General features: G+C 46.4%; 1 protein-coding gene across 1 annotated transcript in view; it reads left to right on the top strand.

Moving 5' to 3' along the window:
- The window catches only part of DNAAF5 (dynein axonemal assembly factor 5), a 32,781-nt gene extending 26,454 nt beyond the window's left edge, over nucleotides 1–6,327 (top strand). Inside the window, exons 10-13 of the mRNA XM_056866620.1 lie at nucleotides 1,347–1,497; nucleotides 3,334–3,490; nucleotides 4,609–4,797; nucleotides 6,176–6,327. Of these exons, the coding sequence (XP_056722598.1) occupies nucleotides 1,347–1,497; nucleotides 3,334–3,490; nucleotides 4,609–4,797; nucleotides 6,176–6,321 (643 nt within the window). The 3' untranslated portion in view covers nucleotides 6,322–6,327. The remainder of the gene's footprint in view (nucleotides 1–1,346; nucleotides 1,498–3,333; nucleotides 3,491–4,608; nucleotides 4,798–6,175) is intronic.
- Nucleotides 6,328–20,930: the final 14,603 nt, after the last annotated feature.

Below are 20,930 nucleotides of genomic sequence, written 5' to 3'. Positions count from 1 at the left end.
ATCATAACGTTTGAAGGAAAAACATTTCCTTCTGTCACGGAGCTGTTGAAAATGCACAGAGCCTCTGGCAAGGAAGAAAGTGTCGGCACAGCATGGGGAAAAAAAGAAACATCCTGTCCACCCAGACGTCCTTCAACAAACAAAGCCTTTCTCCATTCGGAGACGTCATTCTCCATTGGAGGAAGGCTTTCCCCGCTGAAGGCAGTTAAAGTATCCAGCCTTTGGTATTTTGGCTTCTCAGTCGTTGTAATTAACTGAGGGCATTGCATAATCAGCCCGGCCTTCATCCACGTTCTGTCAAAAAAAGCACGCTTGACCATCTAAAAAAAAATGGCGCTGATTCTAGCTTCCAACACATAGAATCTTAGAATCATAGAGTTGGAAGGGGCCATACAGGCCATCTAGTCCAGCCCCCTGCTGAGGAGTGCTGAATCAGGACAGAAAGGAGTCTAGAGCTAATAAAAAGGATTGATTGTGGGACAAGCATAAGAATAGAATCCTAGAGTTGGAAGGGGCCAGACAGGCCATCGAGTCCAACCCCCTGCTCAATGCAGCATCAGCCTAGAGCATCCCGGACAAGTGCTTGTCCAGCCTCTGCTTGAAGACTGCCAGTGAGGGGGAGCTCACTACCTCCCTAGGTAGCCGATTCCACTGTCGAACAACTCTTACTGTAAAACAAATTTCCTAATATCCAGCCGGTACCTCTCTGCCCGCAATTTATTGCGAGTCCTTTCCTCTGCTGCCAACAGGAAAAGCTCCCTGCCCTCCTCTGACGGCCTTTTAAATACTTAAAGAGAGCAGTCATGTCCCCCCTCAACCTCAACCAGCGCTTGCAATGAATTTTTAGAGAGCAAAATACCCCATCGTAGGCTTACGTCACAATATTATCAACAAGGTGCCTCATCACTGTAACAGGTCCCACCTTCCCGTTTTACATTCTACTAGTGGAGGCTTTTTCATGTCAGCGCAGAGTGGCTATGTCCGATTACACCGGAGGAAAGGGCCTGCCTGGATGACAAAGGCGTGTTCGCGGCGGAGCTGGGAGCTGAAACAATTTCTGCCTCTCCTCTTCCTGAGATGCTTTTTATACAAAGTCAACATATCTTCTCTGTCCTCTTCACCCCGCCCAGAAGAAGTTTAAGTAATGAAATATTGCTAATGTACACTGTCATCGTGTTAGGTTACCTCCCCCCCCCCTTTCATGTTCTTTTCTTCCTTTTCTGGCTATCTTGTTTTGAGACTTGGGGGGTAAATGCATCTTTTCATCTCTCCCCCCCCCCCCAGTCATTCTGTCACGTTCGCACGAAGTGTTTTTCTTTTTTGCTGTTCATGTTTCTTGGCTCCAGGCGCTTTTCTAACTACCTCGAGACGGTGATAAAAGACATCCTGGCTCCTAATCTGCAGTGGCGAGGGGGGAGAACCGCAGCTGCCATCCGCACCACGGCCGTGTCCTGCCTCTGGGCCCTGATCTACAGCGAGCTGCTCTCTCCGGAAGAGGTGCGTCTGCCCCTCCCGCCCTCCCCCCCCAACATCAGCTGCACTGTAACCCTAGTGTGGAATATCAAGGTCCAGAAACACAAATTGTTTGGGGGGGGAGGGTTTAAAAAAAAATCTAGCTCAGGCAGAAATACAGGCCTAGGGAGATGGGCTTTGAATAGGGTTGCCAACCTTTAGGTACTAGCTGGAGATCTGCTATTACAACTGATCTCCAGCCAATAGAGATCAGTTCACCTGGAGAAAACGGCTGCTTTGGCAATTGGACTCTGGCGTTGAAGCCCCTCCCCTCCTGAAACCCCGCCCTCCTTAGGTTCTGCCCAAAAACCTCCCGCTGGTGGTGAAGAGGGACCTGACAACCCTAGCTTTGAATATTATGAGAGGGAGGGCAGGAAGGGTTGGTATAGTTTGGTATAGTATTTAATTATTCATTGACAGCAAGTCGCAACATACATTGATTAGCATGGGGGGCCCTATGCTCGTGGGGCCCCTGGGCAACTGCCCAGCGTGCCCATGATTTAAGATGGCCGGGGAGGGTGGGGAGGAAAGAAATGGGGAAGAGAAGACAATGAGAAAACAGAGAGGGAAATGGGAAGGGAGATGGTGGATGCGACAAAGGGTTAAAGCAGGCTTTCAGGTCTGCAGAGGCTGGAGATGGGTTCGTTATGGCGAGAGGTTTAAGTTTTAACACGAGCGCCATCTTCTGGCTTAAGAAAAGCAAACTTTTGCAAGGCAGTTTTCATGTCAGGCGCTGAATTCTTAATCCTCAGAAACGTTTGCATCCTCCCCTCACTTAACTGCACCAAAACCACGACTCCAAAACTGTTAAGTTGTTGGAAGAAGATCAGTATGCGCCATAGGATGGAGGGGGGTGACTGGAACCTAAAGGGTTCCTTTGGGCAGACTCCCTGTCTACGGGGATGCTGGCCCACACCTGGAGAGCCCAGGCTTCCCTGATCTCGTCAAATCTCAGAAGCTAAGTAGGGTCGGCCCTGGTTAGTTCTTGGATGGGAGACCTCCAAGGAATACCAGGGTCGCGACGCGGAGGCAGGCAATGGCAAAGCACCTGTGAATGTCTCTTGCCTTGAAAACCCCACCAGGGATCACCGTAAGTCAAATGTGACTTGACAGCAAAAAACAACAACTGGGATGCTGACTTTTAGTTTTATAATCGATGAGTCAGCTGAGAATGCATCGGGATAAAAATTATGGGCAAATGAGCAAAACTAACAATATATCAACTGGTACCCAACCAGTTGATATACCTGTTGATATACCCAACAGTTGATAAAACAGTTGGATACCAGTTGATATATTGTTAGAGAATGCATCGGGGGCTTGTCGATAAGAACCGACAGGTTGAAATTAAATCAAAAGAGTTTTCGGCTATATATTAGGAAGAACCTCCTGACAGCTGTTCCATGGTGGAACAGGCTTCCTCGAGAGGTGGTGGGCTCTCCTGCTTTGGAGTTTTTTAAGCAGAAGCTGGATGGCCATCTGACAACAATGCTGATTCTGTAAACTTCGGCAGATCGTGAGAGGGAGGGCAGGACGAGCCAGTGCTCAGCTCTGGTGGCCCTTTTTTACGTGCCCAGGGTAATGCTGATTGCCACTTCGGGGTCAGGAAGGAATTATCCCCCCCGCCCCCGCCTAGGCCAAATTGGCCAGGGATCCTGGAGGTTTTTTGCCTTCCTCTGGGCATAGAGCAGAGGTCATTGGGGGAGTGAGGGGGGGAGGTAGTTGTGAATTTCCTGCGTTGCGCAGGGGGGGAGTAGATGACCCCTGAGGTCCCTTCCAGCTGTCTGTTTCTAAGGTTGTGATTCCTGTTTTCGGTTGCAGACTCTGAACGTCGAGCATTTGCTGCTGCCCGAGATCCTCACCACCCTGGACGAGGATTCCAAAATGACCCGCTCACTCTCATGCCAAATAATCAGCGTGTTTCTGGTTGTCAACGGGAAGCAATTTCAGCCGGACAAGCTCGTCACCATTTATCCTGGTACAGTAGCGTGGCATCAGCTGGATCAGTTTCCGGTTCACGTTGCGGTTTCTCCCTCTGATCTCATAACCGTGAGCGAGCACTAACAGAAAGGGAGCCGCTATCGGGCAGGAGTTGGCTCTTTTCAAGCGGTCACTCCATCGAGTGGTCTTTTTAAAACAGACGAGCCAGAATGAGGGATGGAGGGCCTGATTCCGCAGGCCTGTGTTTTGCCCGAGAGAACAGAACAGTATGAAAAGCAACCAATAGCAAAGATTGTGCTTTTCATTTTCATCTATATTGTTGAAGAAAACAGGAATTAGCAATGGTAGAAGAATGAGATAAACCTTGGTACCGTCGTTTTATCCCGCTACTTGTAACTGCGTGTAGCTGGGGCAAGAAACCATTCTGTAACTGTTAACATAAACAGGTTTGACCTTGGTGCTGTTGAGCCAATAACCCCACACCAAGGGGGTGAAAGGAATGCACGTTTATTTCTGCTGCACCCAAATAAGGTCCCCCCCACCCGCTCAGCTCAAGGGACTGTAGAAGAGAGAAGCACCCTGTCACTCCCAGCCACAAACAATATATAGCATCTAATTTCCTCCTTCCGTTATACGTATTTGGAAAGTATGTTACTAATTGGCACATCTACTCATTATTATTTAAGCATGCGTACAGCTTACTATATTGTATAATTTAACTCCCACTGCGATTGTGCAGCCATTCTTGGACGAGGACCACTTTCTAACAAGAGGTGGTTTCTGGCCACATTTACGTCACTGAGTAACTCCCACTCACTTTACAAGGTCGACCCAAGCTTGTTGTGATCTTAGCAGTGTTTATGAAAGTCCAGATGTTCCTCTTGTTATCTGTTATTCCCTACCAAAGCTGTGAATGCTAGACACATCTAAACTCCAGTCAGGCTTTTTTGCTATGCACTTTTGAGCTTAACGAAACCTTCATCCAGTATGAGGGTCCGAACCTTTATTTAGGGCCTGCATCTTTTACTGTACAGAATACTTTTGTGTGTCTGAGGCTTGGCTAGAACCTTATTGGGCAGAGGGCAAAGAAGAAATTGAATTCTCGCGTTCACAGATAACTGCTGCTGAGACGTCATGTATTGTTGTGTTTTCCAGAACTGCTGAAGCGTTTGGACGACGCGTCTCACGACGTCCGACTGGAAGCTGCAAAAGCCCTGGTCAACTGGTTCAGATGTGTCGACGACGAGAAGAAAGCCCTGTTGAAAACCAACATCGAGTTTCTCTACCAGGAGCTTTTGGTTGAGCTGGACGACCCCAACCAAAACATCCAGTCGGCTGTCTTGGGTAAGCTTTGGACTGTTTTTGTTTTCAGAATTTTTTTTGTGAACTGGCTGTTCTATCTCACCCCTTGATTGGATAGGACTTTTTACCAACGAGACTTCCTTTTTTCTTTTCCTTTTTTGTTAAAGATTTGTAGTCAAGAGGAGGGCTGAATCAGGACAGAAAGGAGTCTAGAAAAACTGAAGCTAATAAAAAGGATTGATTGTGGGACAAGCATCAGAACAGAATCATAGAATCCTAGAGTTGGAAGGGGCCGTACAGGCCATCTAGTCCAATCCCCTGTTCAATGCAGGATCAGCCTAGAGCATCCCTGACAAGTGCTTGTCCACCCTATGCTTAAAGACGGACAGGGGGAGCTCACCACCTCCCTGGGTAGCTGATTCCTCTGTCGAACAACACTGTAAAAAAAAGAATTAGTAATATCCAGCTGGTACCTTTCTGTTCTCAATTTAAACCCATTATTGTGAGTCCTCTCCTCTGCTGCCATCAGCAACAGCTCCCTGCCCTCCTCTAAGTGACAGCCCTAATACCTAAAGGGAGCAATACTTTGTGTTCATACAGGGAATTCAAAATGTTTTTAAAATAAGGATTTGAATATAAGCACCTCATCAGTTTCTTCAGCGGCGGAGGGAAGTTTGTATTTCTTCCCTTTGAAAGATCAGTTTTGAGGCCAGTTTTCTCATGACGGAGACAAAGTCTCCTGCGATGGCTGAGGGAATGTTTGGCAGTAACATTTCATGTGCCCCACACAAATTTGGTCACTAATACTTTTACAATCTAGCCATAGCAGAGCATTGAAAAGAACTCTCGCAATCATCGGGGACCTGAGGTCATTCTGATGTTTCTGGAAATCTGTTCAAACATCTCAAGAAATCAAACAGAGCACCTCCCTGCTTTTGAGAGCCAGCTTGGTGTAGTGGTTAAGAGCGGTGGTTTGGAGCTGTGGACTCTGATCTGGAGAACGGGTTTGATTTCCCCACTCTTCCACGTGAGCGGCGGACGCTAATCTGGTGAACTGGATTTGTTTCCCCACTCCTGCACAGGAAGCCAGCTGGGTGACCTTGGGCTAGTCACACTCTCTCAGCCCAACCTACATCACAGGGTGTCTGTTGTGGGGAGGGGAAGGGGAGGTGATTGTAAGCTGGTTTGATTCTTCCTTAAGTGGTAGAAAAAGTCGGCATATAAAAACCAACTCTTCTTCTTTTGTTTGGAATACATTGGTATTGTGGAATTTTCCAAAAAAACCCACAGTATGAAAAGCATGTGATTTTTTTTCCTGAACCAGTCGGAAACAAACATAAACCATTCCAGTAAATGCAGAAATCTCTCTCTCTCTCTCTCTCTCTCTCTCTCTCTCTCTCTCTCTCTCTCTCTCATGCAGATATTTTAAAAGAAGGAGGGATTCTCTATCCAGACATTCTGGTGGAGCAAATCAAAACTGTCCTGCACAAACACCGTTCTCCGGCCTACCTAAACCAGTTGCTGTTACACATTGAATCGACTGGCTGGAGATACTCCAAATCCTAAATGTTGCCCTTCGGCAATGGGCAAGCTCTGTCTTACATGAGGAATTGAGAATCGTTACCACTGAATGATTGGCCCTTTCGTAATCGGGCTATTTTAAGCTTGTACTTATTTTTCATAAAAAAAACAAAAAACCCTAAATAGGTAAAAAATTTAACTTTTTTTTTTTTTTTACAGAAAGTAATTTTAAGAACAAATGAATTCTCCCCATTTAGTTTGTTCTACAATATTTATTGTTGCAGATTCGGAATTAATAATATTTATGATGTGAACCCTTAGTACCCCCCGTTGCAATCTGTCACTTGACTGGGTGTTACACGTCTTTGTGTCTCCAGACCTCCAGCACCCCAAGGAACTGGAGAAGTCTTGTTCCAAAAACATTCATAGAGAACTCAAAAGGCATTGACAAGCGAAGGAATATTTTTCAGAAAAACTGAAAATAGGTTTATTACAGTGTTGATAATGAACCTCTCAAACATGAGGCATTAATACCTGAGCCTAGATCTTGTTTTAACTGAAGAAGAGCGTTGGCCCTTCCAAGATCTCATTGGCTGTACCTCCGTGCCTTATGAAACAGCTCATTCTTTGACAATTGTCCTGTAGCTAAGCGTGTTCGAAGTTTAAATAACCACCTTTGCCTTCCGGAGTGTTTCTATCATTAACATTTGATGTATCAATACAGAGAGGTTTTTTTTGACAGCGTGTGCGTATGTACGTTGTGGGTGTGCGTAGATTGTTTCAGCCAGTCCACTTTTCCAGATTTCAACCGTCTGGTGACAGGAAGTTGCGATATTAAGAGTCACATGACAGGAAGAAGGGGAGCCCAACATCTGAATCTGTGCTAACAAAGAATGCTCATCACTGAGTACGCCTCCTCATGCTTATCTTAGGGTGTGTGCATAGGAGCATCAGGGAACCCTTGTTTTTTTTACATCTACAAATTAAAAGCTTGCCCTTCTAGAAGGCTCCTCCCCACCTAGGGGAGGGGCCGTGGCTCAGTGGTAGAGCCTCTGCTTGGCATGCAGAAGGTCCCAGGTTCAACCCTCGGCATCTCCAGTTAAAGGGACCAGGCAAGTAGGTGATGAGAAAGACCTCCACGTTAGACCCTGGAGAGCCGCTGCTGGTCTGAGTAGACAATACTGACTTTGATGGACCAGGGGTCTGATTCAGTAAAGGCAGCTTCATATTAAGGGAGGGGTCATGGCTCAGTGGTCAAGCATCTGCTTGGTACGCAAAAGGTCCCAGGTTCAATTTCCGACATCTCCAGTTAAAGGGATCAGGCAAGTGGGTTATGTGAAAGAGCTCTGCCTGAGACCCTGGAGAGCTGCTGCCGGTCGAGTAGACAATTCTGACATTGATGGACCAAGGGTCTGATTCGGTATAAGGCAGCTTCACGTGTTCAAAAAAAGTCCCAGCAGCTCCGGAGGGACTCATTCCCTGATATGTGGGGCTCCACAACGCACACGAGGGTCTCAGCCCCAAGGGTTGTAAACCACTTGTGTAAGCGATGAAAAGAACAGACAGGCTTAAAAATTATAGTTATTAATTGTACTTATTTGTTTAGAACGGTTACCTGCCACCTCTTCAGCAACCATTCTTAAGGTTACTTACCAAAAAATACGACCTTTAACGCGTGAAGTCATTAAAATTAACAACTTTTTTTAAAAACACCCAACAAAACGCCTGAAGCGTAAAACGTTTGGCAGATCTTTGTAAGAGACCCCAGGCTAAAAGCTGATTGTAGGAACAGCTGAAAAGATCTTAGCCCCTGTAGCTGAAGATGACATATTTTTTATCCCTCCCTCCTCCCCCCCAAAAAAAAACAATGAAGGCAAAAAAGTAACAAAATACTTTCAGCAAGCTTCTAAAAACAGTATGAAAGCACAGGTGTACATATATGCGCAACAATTTGGCAGTAAAAGGGAAAACATGACATGAAAACATTTCTTCAGGTGGGGCCTGGAGATCTGGAATTACAACTGATCTCCAGATGACAGAGATCAGTTCCCCTGGAGAAAATGGCTGCTTTGGAAGGTGGATTCTATGGCCTTATACCCCCTTGAGGTTGCTCCACCCCTAAGTCTCCAGGCATTTTCCAACCCTGCCAGTAACGCAGCTAACAAGGGTTTCAGGAGCCGCCTCTATCACATACAGAGGAGGATTTTTAAGCAGGTTTGTGTTCCAGGATGCTCGTTCAGAAGAGTGCAGCAAAACAGAATTCTCAGGGAGCTGACATCATTTACTATAATAATAATAATAACTGTTATTTATATCCTATCTTCTCCAGCAGGCCGGGCTCAGGGCGGCTAACATTATGAAGTGTACATAGTATGATGCAAAAGTTAAAACACAATCTAAAATCATACCAATATTTTGTCCAGATGGCGGAAGGCTGCTTTTTAACTTTTAACGTTTGCTTTAAATGCTTTTAAGCAGCATCTTGCAAATTAAGGCCATCATGCGCTCAGTCCATCTGCCTTTCCTGTTTTGGGGTTTGGTCCCAAGAGCTGATAGCAAGTGCCGCAGTGGAACCCACCCCAAGAGGGTGCTTCAGATACTGGCGGGGTGCAAGGATTGAGGGTTTGCAGTGGGCACACCCTTTGTGAGCTCTGGCCCCTTCCCCAAATCTCCAGGGATTTCTCAACAGAGAACGGCCACAGCCTAAGGTCACCCTTATAAGCTGCCCCCTGCGGGTTGGGAAATTCCTGCAGATTTGGGGTTGGTAGAGAATGGATTGACTCTAAAAAGGAAGCCAAGGCCCTCAATTTGCAAGACCCAAGCAAAACTGTTAATGATAGGGTGTTTTTACAAAAAATTATTAATATTATTAAAATTTATACCCCGTCCTCCCAGTCCACTGCTGGGCTCAAGGAGGCCCCAGGATGTGGTGATGGCTGGGGAGTGGACATGTTCATGGAGGAGAGGGCTATCCGTGACTACTAGTTAATATGGATACTGTTCATGATGCATATCTCTTCTCTCCAGGATCAGAAGAGCATGCCTATGATATTAGGTGCTGAGGAACACAGGCAGGATAATGCTGCTGCAGTCGTCTGGTTTGTGGGCTTTTAGAGGCACATGGTTGGTCACTATGTGAACAGACTGCTGGACTTGATGGCCTTGGACTGATCCAGCATGGCCTTTCTTATGTCCTTGTGGTGACAAAATCCTTCCCCAAACTGGAATATTGCTGTCTTCTGGGTTGTTGTTTTTTGCTGCATGTGCTTTGGCTATAAACCATCTGGGTTCATGTAGCTGTGTTTTGGAGGTCGTTGATTCCTAGGGTTGCCGTGGGTCGGAAGCCACTTGACAAGGAGTGGCCGTGGCTCAGTGGTAGAGCCTCTGCTTGGCATGCAGAAAGTCCCAGGTTCAATCCCTGGCATCTCCAATTAAAGGGACTGGGCGGGTAGGTGATGTGAAAGACCCCTGCCTGAGGCCGTGGAGAGCTGCTGCTGGTCTGAGTAGACAATACTGACTTTGATGGACCCAGGGTCTGATTCAGTATAAGCAGGGCTGCCAGGTCCCTCTGTGCCACTGGCGGGAGGTTTTTGGGATGGAGCCTGAGGAGGGCGGGGTTTGGGGAGGGGAGGGACTTCAATGCCAATGTCCGGTCTCCGCTGCCTAACTGTTGCATTTTATATGCATGGACTTGAAATGAACTGAGCAATTGTGCCTATATTCACTTAACGCTCTTGCGTCGTCATATTGGGTCTAATTTAGACCACTTGTAAAAAAAAAATTCTGTCTGCTCAACTGAGGTGCTAGCAAGAATTTATTCTCAATATATTTTTTTCTAATAGCAATTTTGCATTGCAGTTACCTTACTGGGTGTATTTTTGCTGGTGCCTTTTATTTTGAATTGCCAAACCTCCCGAGTAGCACTTGTAGCCGTTTTTTGACCAATACCCGGAGGTTGGCAACCCTAAGTAAAAGGCAGCTTCATGTGTTCACGTGACAGCACTTGACACAGAGAGAGGGTGGAAGGGTGTGTGCGACACAGAGAGAGGGTGGAAGGGTGTGTGCGACCCTATGAATGAAAGTCCTCCAAAATGTCCTCTCTTTGACAGCCTTGCTCAGATCTTGCAAATTGAAGGCTTTATTGAGTCCATCCATCTCACCAGAAGGGGGTGGTGGGAATAAAACAAGACACGCACACCAGGTCAGCAGAGGGCGGCCGAAGCGAGCAGGGAGAGCACTTCCGCCCAGACCTTCCCACCTGGAGCATGCGCGGTGGGCGGCGCCCCTTTCCCGGCAGCGGTTAAGGGGGCGTGGCGAGCGCGCGTGCGCCGCCGCCACGCCCCCCCTGGCTCCCCGGCCACGCCCCCTCCTCCGCCGCCCCTCACGCGGCGGGTTCCTCGAACCGTTTTGAAATTCAACCGCCGCGAACGAGGAGGAGGAGGAGGAGGAGGAAGGAGGAGGAAAAGCAGCGACTCCTCGCCTTCTCTCTCCCTCCGGCCCGGCGACGTCCGCGAGGGAGCGAGCACGCAGGCGAGAGGGGTCGTGTGCGCGTGCGTGCGTGCGTGCGCGGGAGGGGGGGAGCGCTCCCCTCAGGTAACTCTCCGCCCCCCCCCTCAGGTAACTCTCCGGGCCCCCACCACCACCCCCCCTCACCTGCGGCCTTCTCAGGCCTCCCTCCTTCCCTCCCCTGCCTGGAAAGCCGGCGAAGGACGGGGGAAAGGCTCCTCCGAAGCGGGTGGGAGAGGGGAGGAGGCCGGTTCGCCTCGTGGTTCTAGTCAGTGCCGGATTGAGGTGTACGCTAAACAAGCTGTAGCTTAGGGCCCCACTCTCTTGCCCCCCCCCCCAGTTTAAAATGATTTTTGTTTTTGTTATTATTTTATAATTATTATTTCCCTATTAATATACTTTTAGATTGTATTTCATTTTTTAAATAACTTTTGTTTTTATTATTATTTTATAATTATTATTTCCCTATTAATATACTTTTCGATTGTATTTCATTTTTTAAATAACTTTTGTTTTTGTTGTTATTTTATAATTATTATTTCCCTATTAATATACTTTTCGATTGTATTTCATTTTTTAAATAACTTTTGTTTTTGTTGTTATTTTATAATTATTATTTCCCTATTAATATACTTTTCGATTGTATTTCATTTTTTAAATAACTTCTGTTTTTGTTATTATTTTATAATTATTATTTCCCTATTAATATACTTTTCGATTGTATTTCATTTTTTAAATAACTTCTGTTTTTGTTATTATTTTATAATTATTATTTCCCTATTAATATACTTTTCGATTGTATTTCATTTTTAAATAATTTTTGTTTTTATTATTATTTTATAATTATTATTTCCCTATTAATATACTTTTCGATTGTATTTCATTTTTTAAATAACTTTTTTGTTGTTATTTTATAATTATTATTTCCCTATTAATATACTTTTCGATTGTATTTCATTTTTTAAATAACTTCTGTTTTTGTTGTTATGTTATAATTATTATTTCCCTATTAATATACTTTTCGATTGTATTTCATTTTTTAAATAACTTCTGTTTTTGTTATTATTTTATAATTATTATTTCCCTATTAATATACTTTTCGATTGTATTTCATTTTTTAAATAATTTTTGTTTTTATTATTATTTTATAATTATTATTTCCCTATTAATGTACTTTTTAATTGTATTTCATTTTTAAATATTTTTTTATTTTTATAACACAAAATAAAACAGACAATAAAAATATATAAAAGAAAATACAAAAGAGTATCGATGAAATAATCTGCATTAATACAATCTAAATTAAAAAGAAATAGAAAGTTCAAAGAATCCCTTTGCCCCTCCACCAGCCATAAAGAGTGACCCATCACCGGACTTCCGAAGAAGTGTCCAAACAGTTTTAAAGATGGTTCTTGTAGGTTATCCGGGCTGTGTAACCGTGGTCTTAGTATTTTCTTTCCTGACGTTTTGCCCGCAGCTGTGGCAGGCATCTTCGGAGGAGTAACACTGAAGGACAGTGTCTCCTTCAGTGTTACTCCTCTGAAGTGAAACACAAGAAGGGTAATGCTGCTGCAGTTGTCCTGTTTGTGGGCTTCCTAGAGGCACCTGGTTGGCCACTGTGTGAACAAACTGCTGTACTTGGTGGCCCTGGTCTGATCCATCATGGCCTTATGTAGGCCAGAGGACCTGGCTGACTGTTTTCTTATATGCATACTTCCATATTGGTGCATGCGATAGTAACTAAGCTGAACAGCATGTGTAGGGCGGACACGCACTGCCATCTGTGGAGTGGGAATAAAGCATGTCAATCACAAGTAGTAAAATAAAGGAAAGCCCCACATAGACGCATAGCTGTGTGAGCTCTCCTTGCTTGGAGGCTCGTAGCTTCAGAAAGCATCGCTCACACATTTCCTTGCCCAGGAATGTGTCACAGGCAGCCCCAGAAGGATAATCCAGGCTCATCAGGGTTTAATGAAGCTGTAGTTTGGGCAGCGGCAGCTGCTGGTGCCTGCTGTCTCCTTGGCACATGAATGCCCTTGCCACAAATGAGCGACAAACGGTTCTCTGTGCCCTCCCGATTTGTGGTGTCTTGCGCTGGAGGGCTTGCGACAGACAGCTGGTAAACAAAAAGCTGTGCCCTTGATCTGGGCAGAAGGGATTTTCAGATCAAGGGTCCCTTCTAGTAAAAACCGGCGCAACTGTACAATATTAGCTTGATGTAGGTGATTTTTCTTTTTAAGCAAAGGAGAATTTGTTGACGAGCTGTATGAACGTCAGGGAGCACACGGGGAAGTCGCCGTTTAGTAGTCCTGTTGCTGCTGGAATAGTAACGCTGTTTGCAATCGTGGAGAAAATCTGTAAGAACTGGTAGGCGTGGGATGTTCTGGTCCCTCATGCCAGGAGCATTGGTCTCATGAAATTCTGAAATGTGTGACTTGTGCAGTGTCTGGAATCTATGCTTCAGAGCATAGCGGTTTGGGCCAAAGGAGTTGTTGGCAGCTCATTAAGAAATGGAAAATACACCATACTTGTGAGGCTTGGAAGTGACTTTAGGAACAAACTGAGCTCACCTAGAAAGGTTTTGACTATGAAGCTATGGGGCTCAAGGGCTGCAGTGTTGCATTCCTGTCCGAGTGAGACAAGACTGACCTATTTACCTCTTTTCTCAGACTTCTCACTAATCCTCTGTTTCGTCCCGAGGAGACACAAATTACAGTCTCCGACACCCCTCAAAAATTTACAAATGTATTCCTGTGTTGACAAGCACTTGGATTTTGCAACCTGGGTATAGATTGTCAAGTGTGATTTGCAGGCGTGTGACATTTTCCCATGTTTTGTTGCCTTTGAGAAGCTGCTGTCACTTTCCAGCCCAGGCGTACGCCGAGAAATGTGTATCCAAGTGAGACGCCCGATGGTTGACAATTTAAAACATGCGTGATGAAATTTACTTATTTATTTGTATTATTTATAGTCTGCCTTTCTCATCACCATTAAAATCGACTCCCCCCCCCCCCCGTCATTAAACCAGGGTTAATATACATAAAAAACATTAAGACGGCCATTAAAACATTGCCACTTTTTCTGTAGCTTGGGGAAGAAATCGAGGATCTGGGCCTCTTCCCCTCAGACCAAGATGTGCAGTACAAAACACGGGCTGCCTAAAATCCCATATGGCGCAGTTAAGAACAACTGGATTAGCTGTGTCCCGCACCTGGGCTGTAGTTGATACGACTGTAGTCTAAGTTCATGTTTAATTTTCAGTAAAATATGCATCTGTGTCACCCTCCTTCCAAGGCTGTGAGGGTGACGTACCCTGGCTCATTATTTTATTCTTCCATTAACCTTGGAAGATAATGTCGGCTGATGGGGTGGGTGTCCCAGTACTGGCAAATGGACATGCTATCCAAGAAGTGTGGGCGTAGTACTCGTATCTCTCCAATGGATGACACAGTCTTAGGGGAGGGGCTGTGGCTCAGTTTGTAGAGCTTGGCATGCAGAAGGTCGCAGGTTCAATCCCTGGCATCTCCGGTTAAAGGGACTAGGCGAGTAGGTGATGGGAAAGACCTCTGCCTGAGACCCTGGATAGCCACTGCGGGTCTGAGTAGACAATACTGACTTTGATGGACCAAGGGTCTGATTCAGTAGAAGGCAGCTTTATGTGTTGATGGCTTTACTTATGTTCTGGGGAGGGGCCAAGGCTCAGTGGTAGAGCCTCTTCTTGGCATGCAGAAGGTCCCAGGTTCAATCCCCGGCATCTCCAGTTAAAGGGACCAGGCAAGTAGATGATGGGAAAGACCTCTGCCTGAGACCCTAGAGAGCCACTGCCAGTCTGATTTTGATGGACCAAGGGTCTGATTCAGTACAAGGCAGCTTCGTGTATTCATGTGCTTTCTAACACTTGAAAAGAACATATTTGCCTGAGGTCTTTCCCTTGGATTTGTCTTGGCATACTTGGGATGTTTAAATTGGTATATATACAAAGAGACCCGACGGCTTCGCTGGCCTATAAAAGTCATGTCCTAAAAGTAAGTGGACAACTGCTAGCAGCATAAAGCCACAGATGGACTTCCCAGATCAGGCTAGCCTGGGCTGTCCAGGTCAGGGGCAGGATTGGAGTTCACACAACTATTAGAGGGATCTCAGCAGCAGCCGGAAAGGATAAGGATCTCCCGGCTCTGGGATTAGGCTTGGAGTGGGGTGGGGTGGGGTGGGTAAGCGACAGGCAGTAGTGCGGAGAGGCACAGTGGGGAGGGATGTGCGGCCCACCCCAGCACTGGCAGCCTGGCTCATGATGCCGTTAAAGTCAGCCTGGGCAAAATCCGGGGCCAGGTGGGGATGGCTAAACCAGTCTTGCCCAGGTGTGTGGCGCTCCAGGCGTGCGAACAAGGAGGGGCGTTTGAGTCATTTGACCGAACGTTGAGGTGTGAAAGGGTTTAATATTAAGTTCCGAAGCATCGAGGAGGGGCTCCTGGCAAGACATCTTTGGTTTTGCAGATGTTAAAGGCTTGTTTTTGGGTTTTCTGCACAGGCCAGGATTTTCCAGGTCGGCATTATTTAGCGTTCGGACAAAGGTCTGTTTTTCCATTATTTGTTGTGACTTGACTTCATGAGCGCAGGGCTTAGCGGGGTCCCAGCTCAGAGGCCTGGGAAGGGGGTGGGTTAGCTTGCATTCCAGAAAGCAGAGAGAAGCCCAAATCCCTTTTTGCTCCCAGATTTTCTCCCGGAACAAAAACTCTTTGGGAGGAGAAGTCTTGCAGGTTGCCTAGTAGAAATGCACAAAAAGCGTGTGTTTGGAGGGCAGAACCTCTGCACCGCCGCGCTGTAGTTTGTCCTTTGCCGAGAAATCTAATTAACAGGTGAGAGTTAAAGTGCCATGGAAACTCGTCACTATAAATAAAATGCCGGTGGTGGGGAGGGGGGGAAGGTTTCAGGCTTCTGTGCCTGCGGGGAGGCGAGGGGTTAAAACATTGTGGGCCGGGCCCAAAGGAGCCTTGTCCAATAAATTCAAACCCTGCCCCTGACTGACAACCTGGGGGAGCTCGAAGAGGCTGGATTAGATTCCTCTGATCCTTCTGGCTTTGTTGAGGCCGGGAAGCCATTTTGGGATTTTTGCGGTGTGGCAGCTGAGGGATGCGCTGTCAACTCGCAAACTTCTGGTGAATCGGCCTGTCCTCATCAGCCTGGTGCTGAACCAGAGAATCCCTCCCTTCCCACACGGGATGGGTGAGGTGGGGTTTTGAAGAGACCCAGCTCGAAAGGCGGACCTCCAGCTTGCTGCTTTCGGATCCAGCCGTGCCCTAGGTCTGCTGCTTTCTCGCCCTCGCCTCCTTTTGGGTTTGGTTTACCTGTTGGGTAATGCAAGGAGTTATATTTGGCTTCCCCCCCTCCCTTCGCTTCGATTAGCGACTGCTTCAGTCAGTGCAGGGGAGGGGGGCTGACTAGATTCATGTGCAGAGCAGGTCGGCTTTAAATCACGACCACCCTGCGAGCCTGCAAAGTGAATTTAAGCCGCGGCTCTGCGATTCACTGCACTGTAGTTAGTTTTTGTAGCCTCCTGCAATTCAGATTACGTTGGGAGTGTTTAAATGTTCTGCTCTGGGTTGCCGTTTGACAGCCCCTGTAGTTCTAGGATTGTAGGTTAGGATTGTCATGCTTGCTCCAAATTCTATTTATATGTGAAAACACATGATTTGTGTTTTTGGTGTGTTGCTTTTTCAGAAGGCAATTATCAGCATGCTAATGTGTGACTCCTGTGCTACATTTTTGTATTTATGTTGTTTTCTCAAAGCTCTTCGCTTCTCAGCCTGTTTAAGATGGGGGGTGGGGATGTGTTAGACGCTGCAAATGTTAGATACCCCTTATAAGTGGACTCTAGTCGCACATTTTTTTGGATATTAACTATTTAGTGATTTTACAAAAAAATTATCTGGGTGACAAGTAAGCTCTGGAAAAAATTATCTGGGTGACAAGTAAGCTCTGGACAAGTAAGCTCTGTTTTGTTACTTGGCTTAAGTATCTTCTAATGTGTTGTCTTGAAGGGAAGAGTTTATCTCATTTCAAGGAGTGGTTTGGAATGCACATGTTTTGCATACTGTAGCTTGAAAGCAAAAACTGTACTGAAAAGTCCCTTTTTAAAACCACTGCGGTTTTAAAATGCTTGATCGGAAATAATTATAATCCTAATGTGGAGGCCAATCCCCCCCCCACATTCCTTTCTACATTGTTGCTAGCACTCCCATACATGGTGTTTCAGCCACGTCACTCTGAAAATAACGCCGATTTCCTGTCAAATCCCAATAGATTCCCCCCTTTCTTTCCCCTTTCATCAAAAGTGAAAGGAAACTTGGATGTTATTCTTTAGAACATATTTTTAGCTGCGCAGGCGAATGTGCGATTTCCCATTCTTTACCACAACCTGTGGACAAAAAAGAAAAGGATGTCCATGGTTCTGAATTCACTTAAGCAATTGCCATTCTCCATGGAAGCAGAACAGATTTGGAGCTTTACCACTATTGCGGAAGCTATGACGGAGCTTGTAGTTGGGGGGACTTTTCCATTATTCCAATCAGTAGAAAGAGAATCTGACTTACGCCTTAACTGATAAGCAAAAAAAAGAGAGAGAAAGTGGAAGCTTTACTTAATGTGAGTCCATAGTTTACTGGATCAGCTTGTCTCTTTGGATATCAGAAACACCCCTGAACCCAGAGGAGTGTGTGGGATTCATTGCAGGAGCCAGAATCCTTGTTTATTTTGCATAAAATAAGCTGCTGATCTCGGAAACTGTACCACAGGGGTGTAGGCAACGGGCATGCCAGGACCTTCTCCTTGGCGTGCGGGGCAGAGTTCTCCACTCAGAGAGGCTGGTGGCGCTGCTGATGCACGGCTTGCTTCTCATGCATCTGGCCAAGTACTCCCCTCATCTCTTCCCCTCTTCCCCATTGGCTTATCTAGGGTTGCCAATGCCTAGAGATCTCCCGATATTAACAACTGATCCCAAGAGAGCAAAGATCAGTCCCCCTTGGAGAAAATTGCTGCTTTGGAGGGTGGACTCTGTCGCATTAAATACCCATGAGGTCCCCACCTTCCCCTGGTTCCGTCCCCCAAATCTCCAGTTATTTCCCAAACCAGAGTTGACAACCCCACTGCACACCAAAGTAGACTTTTCACTTTTGTTTTTATTTTGTTTTTGCATTCATCCTGAAACTGTTGCCTACCCTTTCGGTGGCGCTGTGAGCACAAGAAGCTGCCTTCTATTGAACCAGACCCTGGGTCCATCAAAGTCAGTATTGTCTACTCAGACCGGCAGCGGCTCTTCAGGGTCTCAGGCAGGGGTCTTTCACATCACCTACTTGCCTGGTCCCTTTAACTGGAGATGCCGTGGATTGAACCTGGGACCCTTCTGCATGCAAAGCAGATGCTCTACCACTGAGCCACGCCCAGCCCCTATCTGACAGAATGCCTTGAGATTAAGGCCCGCCTCATTTTGGAGAGGGACTTCAGATCAGTCGACAGAGTGGTGGTTGTGGCAAACCCTCTCCCCGCCCCCTCCCAAGGCCTGTGCCCTCTTGCCACCTTATCATGCTCCCCAATCCATTGCTCAAAAGTTTCTCCTTGCTCCTTCTCTTCTGTTGGCCTTGATTTCTTCTTCTTCCCCTTTTGTTTTCAGCACCCAGGAGACTGGCTACCTCCCTCCAGTTCTTGCCTCTAGTTGAATGTGGTTGGTTAACATAGCACTTTTTTTCTGGCTGCATGTGGGAACCCCCCTCTACTCCATGCTGGAGTCAGTGTGTGCAGGGAGAACGCTTGCACCCTTCCAGTCAATGAAACACGTGGCTTGTCCTATTTTCAGGCCAGCGTCCCACTGCCCGTCTGCCCTCTTCCCCCCCCACATCGCACACAAATTGAAATATGCGAAGGCTTTCCTCCAGCGCAATCATTTTTTTCCTCATTTATGTGACTTGGCTTGTTCTAGACATGTAAAGATTGAAAAGAAGCACACACACACCCCTTTGGGGGGGGTGATGAGGATTGGGCCAAATTTCTGCTTTCGAGTTGGTGGAGAATGTACACAGGTAATTTTATTACCTAACTTCAACTAAGTGTGATGCCTCCTTCATAAATGAATTAAACTAAAGTTGGCGGTTTGCCTTGTCGGGTATCGACAGAGCATCTGCTTTATTAGGACAACAAACAGTTTATCAAGGGGCTAAATCGCAAACATGGCCTGTGATTGTGAAACAAATTAATGTACTTTTTTTTTTAAGTTAGGGAAAGGCTCTGTATGTGAGTGATTCACTGAACAGTCTGCGTCTTTGGCTTTTGTCTGGGAACCCCAATCACCCTACAGTTTCAACATTTAAAAAAAAAAACTGAAACAGAAGTAAAGCAAAATAAAAGCGGCTTTTCATGGCATTTCAGTTTCCACAATTTTATTCTTGGCATAGTGGGAACATTTGACAAAGGCCCCTTCTGAGTCAAAAAATGTCCATCCAGACAACTGCGACAGAGGCAGTTTTTAATGTTAATTGTACATTTCAAAAACCCAAGTTCAAGGACGGGGTGCAAAGATTGATACACAAATAAGCATGACCTTTCTTTCATGTGGGCCTTAATGATATGCAAGAGAAGTTTAGCCTGGGATTCTTCTTATTTTAAAAAGAAAAAAGCTTTTTACTCTCACTTGTTTTTAAAAGCCAGGATTGGAAGACCAAGGAGAAAGGCCGTGGCTCAGTGGTAGAGCATCTGCTTGGCATGCAGAAGGGTCCCAGGTTCAATCCCCGGCATCTCCAGTTAAAGGGACCAGGCAAGTAGTTGATGTGAAAGTCCTCTGCCTGAGACACCGGTCTGAGTAGACAATACTGACTTTGAGGGACCAAGGGTCTGATTCAGTAGAAGGCAGTTTCATGTGTTAATGACCTGAAAGGTAACTGACAAAGGTGAGAAGGGAGAAACCTTGGAGGAATATGTTGACTAAGCAAACCAAGCCTGGCAACCTGAACCCCACATGGCACACCGGCTATGTTAGGGGATCCCAACCTTTTCAGGACCACGGGCACCTTTGGAATTCTTGACACAGAATGGTGGGCTGAGCCACACGGTGGTGGCTGCAGCAGGCGGAGCCAGTCACACAGTGGCGGCGGCAACTTCCCTTCAGTCCCACAGTGTAGATCCTTGCACTGTGGTGGCAGCGGCTGCCAAAGCAACGTTCTTAAAAATAATCACAGCCAATCAGAAGCCTTGCTGGGCAAAAGCCCCACCTTGGCTCTGTCCACTTTCTACACGCTTTTGGAGGGCACCGGAAAAGATGTCGGTGGGTACTATAGTGCCCATGGGCGTGCATCAGGGACCCCTGATCTATGTGTTGCTCAACACCTCTGCCCTCATTTTGACAGCTTGTGGCAAGACTCCTCAAGGCTTCTCAAAGTCCTGGCTGGCCAAGGCCACATGCTCAATAAATATTGGATTAGAAAGGAGAGGTACTGAACATGCCTGCATTTAAATGGTTCCGGTTACAGTGATCCTTCAACTTTCCCCTTAGTTTAACCATACTTTGCGGCAGGTATGCTTAGTCTCCTGTTTAGCTTTTTGGGTTTGGGCTCTTGGCAACCCAAGAAACCAGCAGATCTTCTCTCCTGTTGCCACTTCTAATTGTCTTCAGAGCCTCCAAGTTTTCCACCCTTTCTTGATTCTGCGTCCCCAAGAATTTGCCCTTTTCACAACAGAAGGAAGATGGCTAAATTAGCTGCTGGTGGGAGTTTCCAAGAGCCGTGTTGTTCGCTTCCGACTGCAGCAGGGCCAGAATTGTCTTCTGAAGCAGTGACTATAAATATATATATATAGTTTTCAGATCTTGGAATCGTGCCCGGCGCGCAACTGCGAGAATTGAATTGCGAGGCTAAAACGGCTCCTCTCTGGCTTGGGCAGAGGGGGTGTCCGCGACGAGGAGTGACATTGCCCCAGTTCCTGCAGAGCTCTGCCGCAGCTTGTGTTTGTGCCTATTATAAAATCTCTCCCTGGCAGTCTAACGTTTCATGTGTGGGGCATCGGGAGGGTGACGGCAGCTGTCGAGCAGCCAGATTAAAATTAGAGCTGTTGATGCAACGTCGCTAGCTCGGTCGCAGGTGTCTCTTAGTCCACATTTGGTCCTA

The sequence above is a fragment of the Euleptes europaea genome, chromosome 21 (genome assembly GCF_029931775.1).
Source record: "Euleptes europaea isolate rEulEur1 chromosome 21, rEulEur1.hap1, whole genome shotgun sequence".
NCBI lineage: Eukaryota > Metazoa > Chordata > Lepidosauria > Squamata > Sphaerodactylidae > Euleptes > Euleptes europaea.
This window is presented reverse-complemented; position numbering and strand designations above follow the sequence as displayed.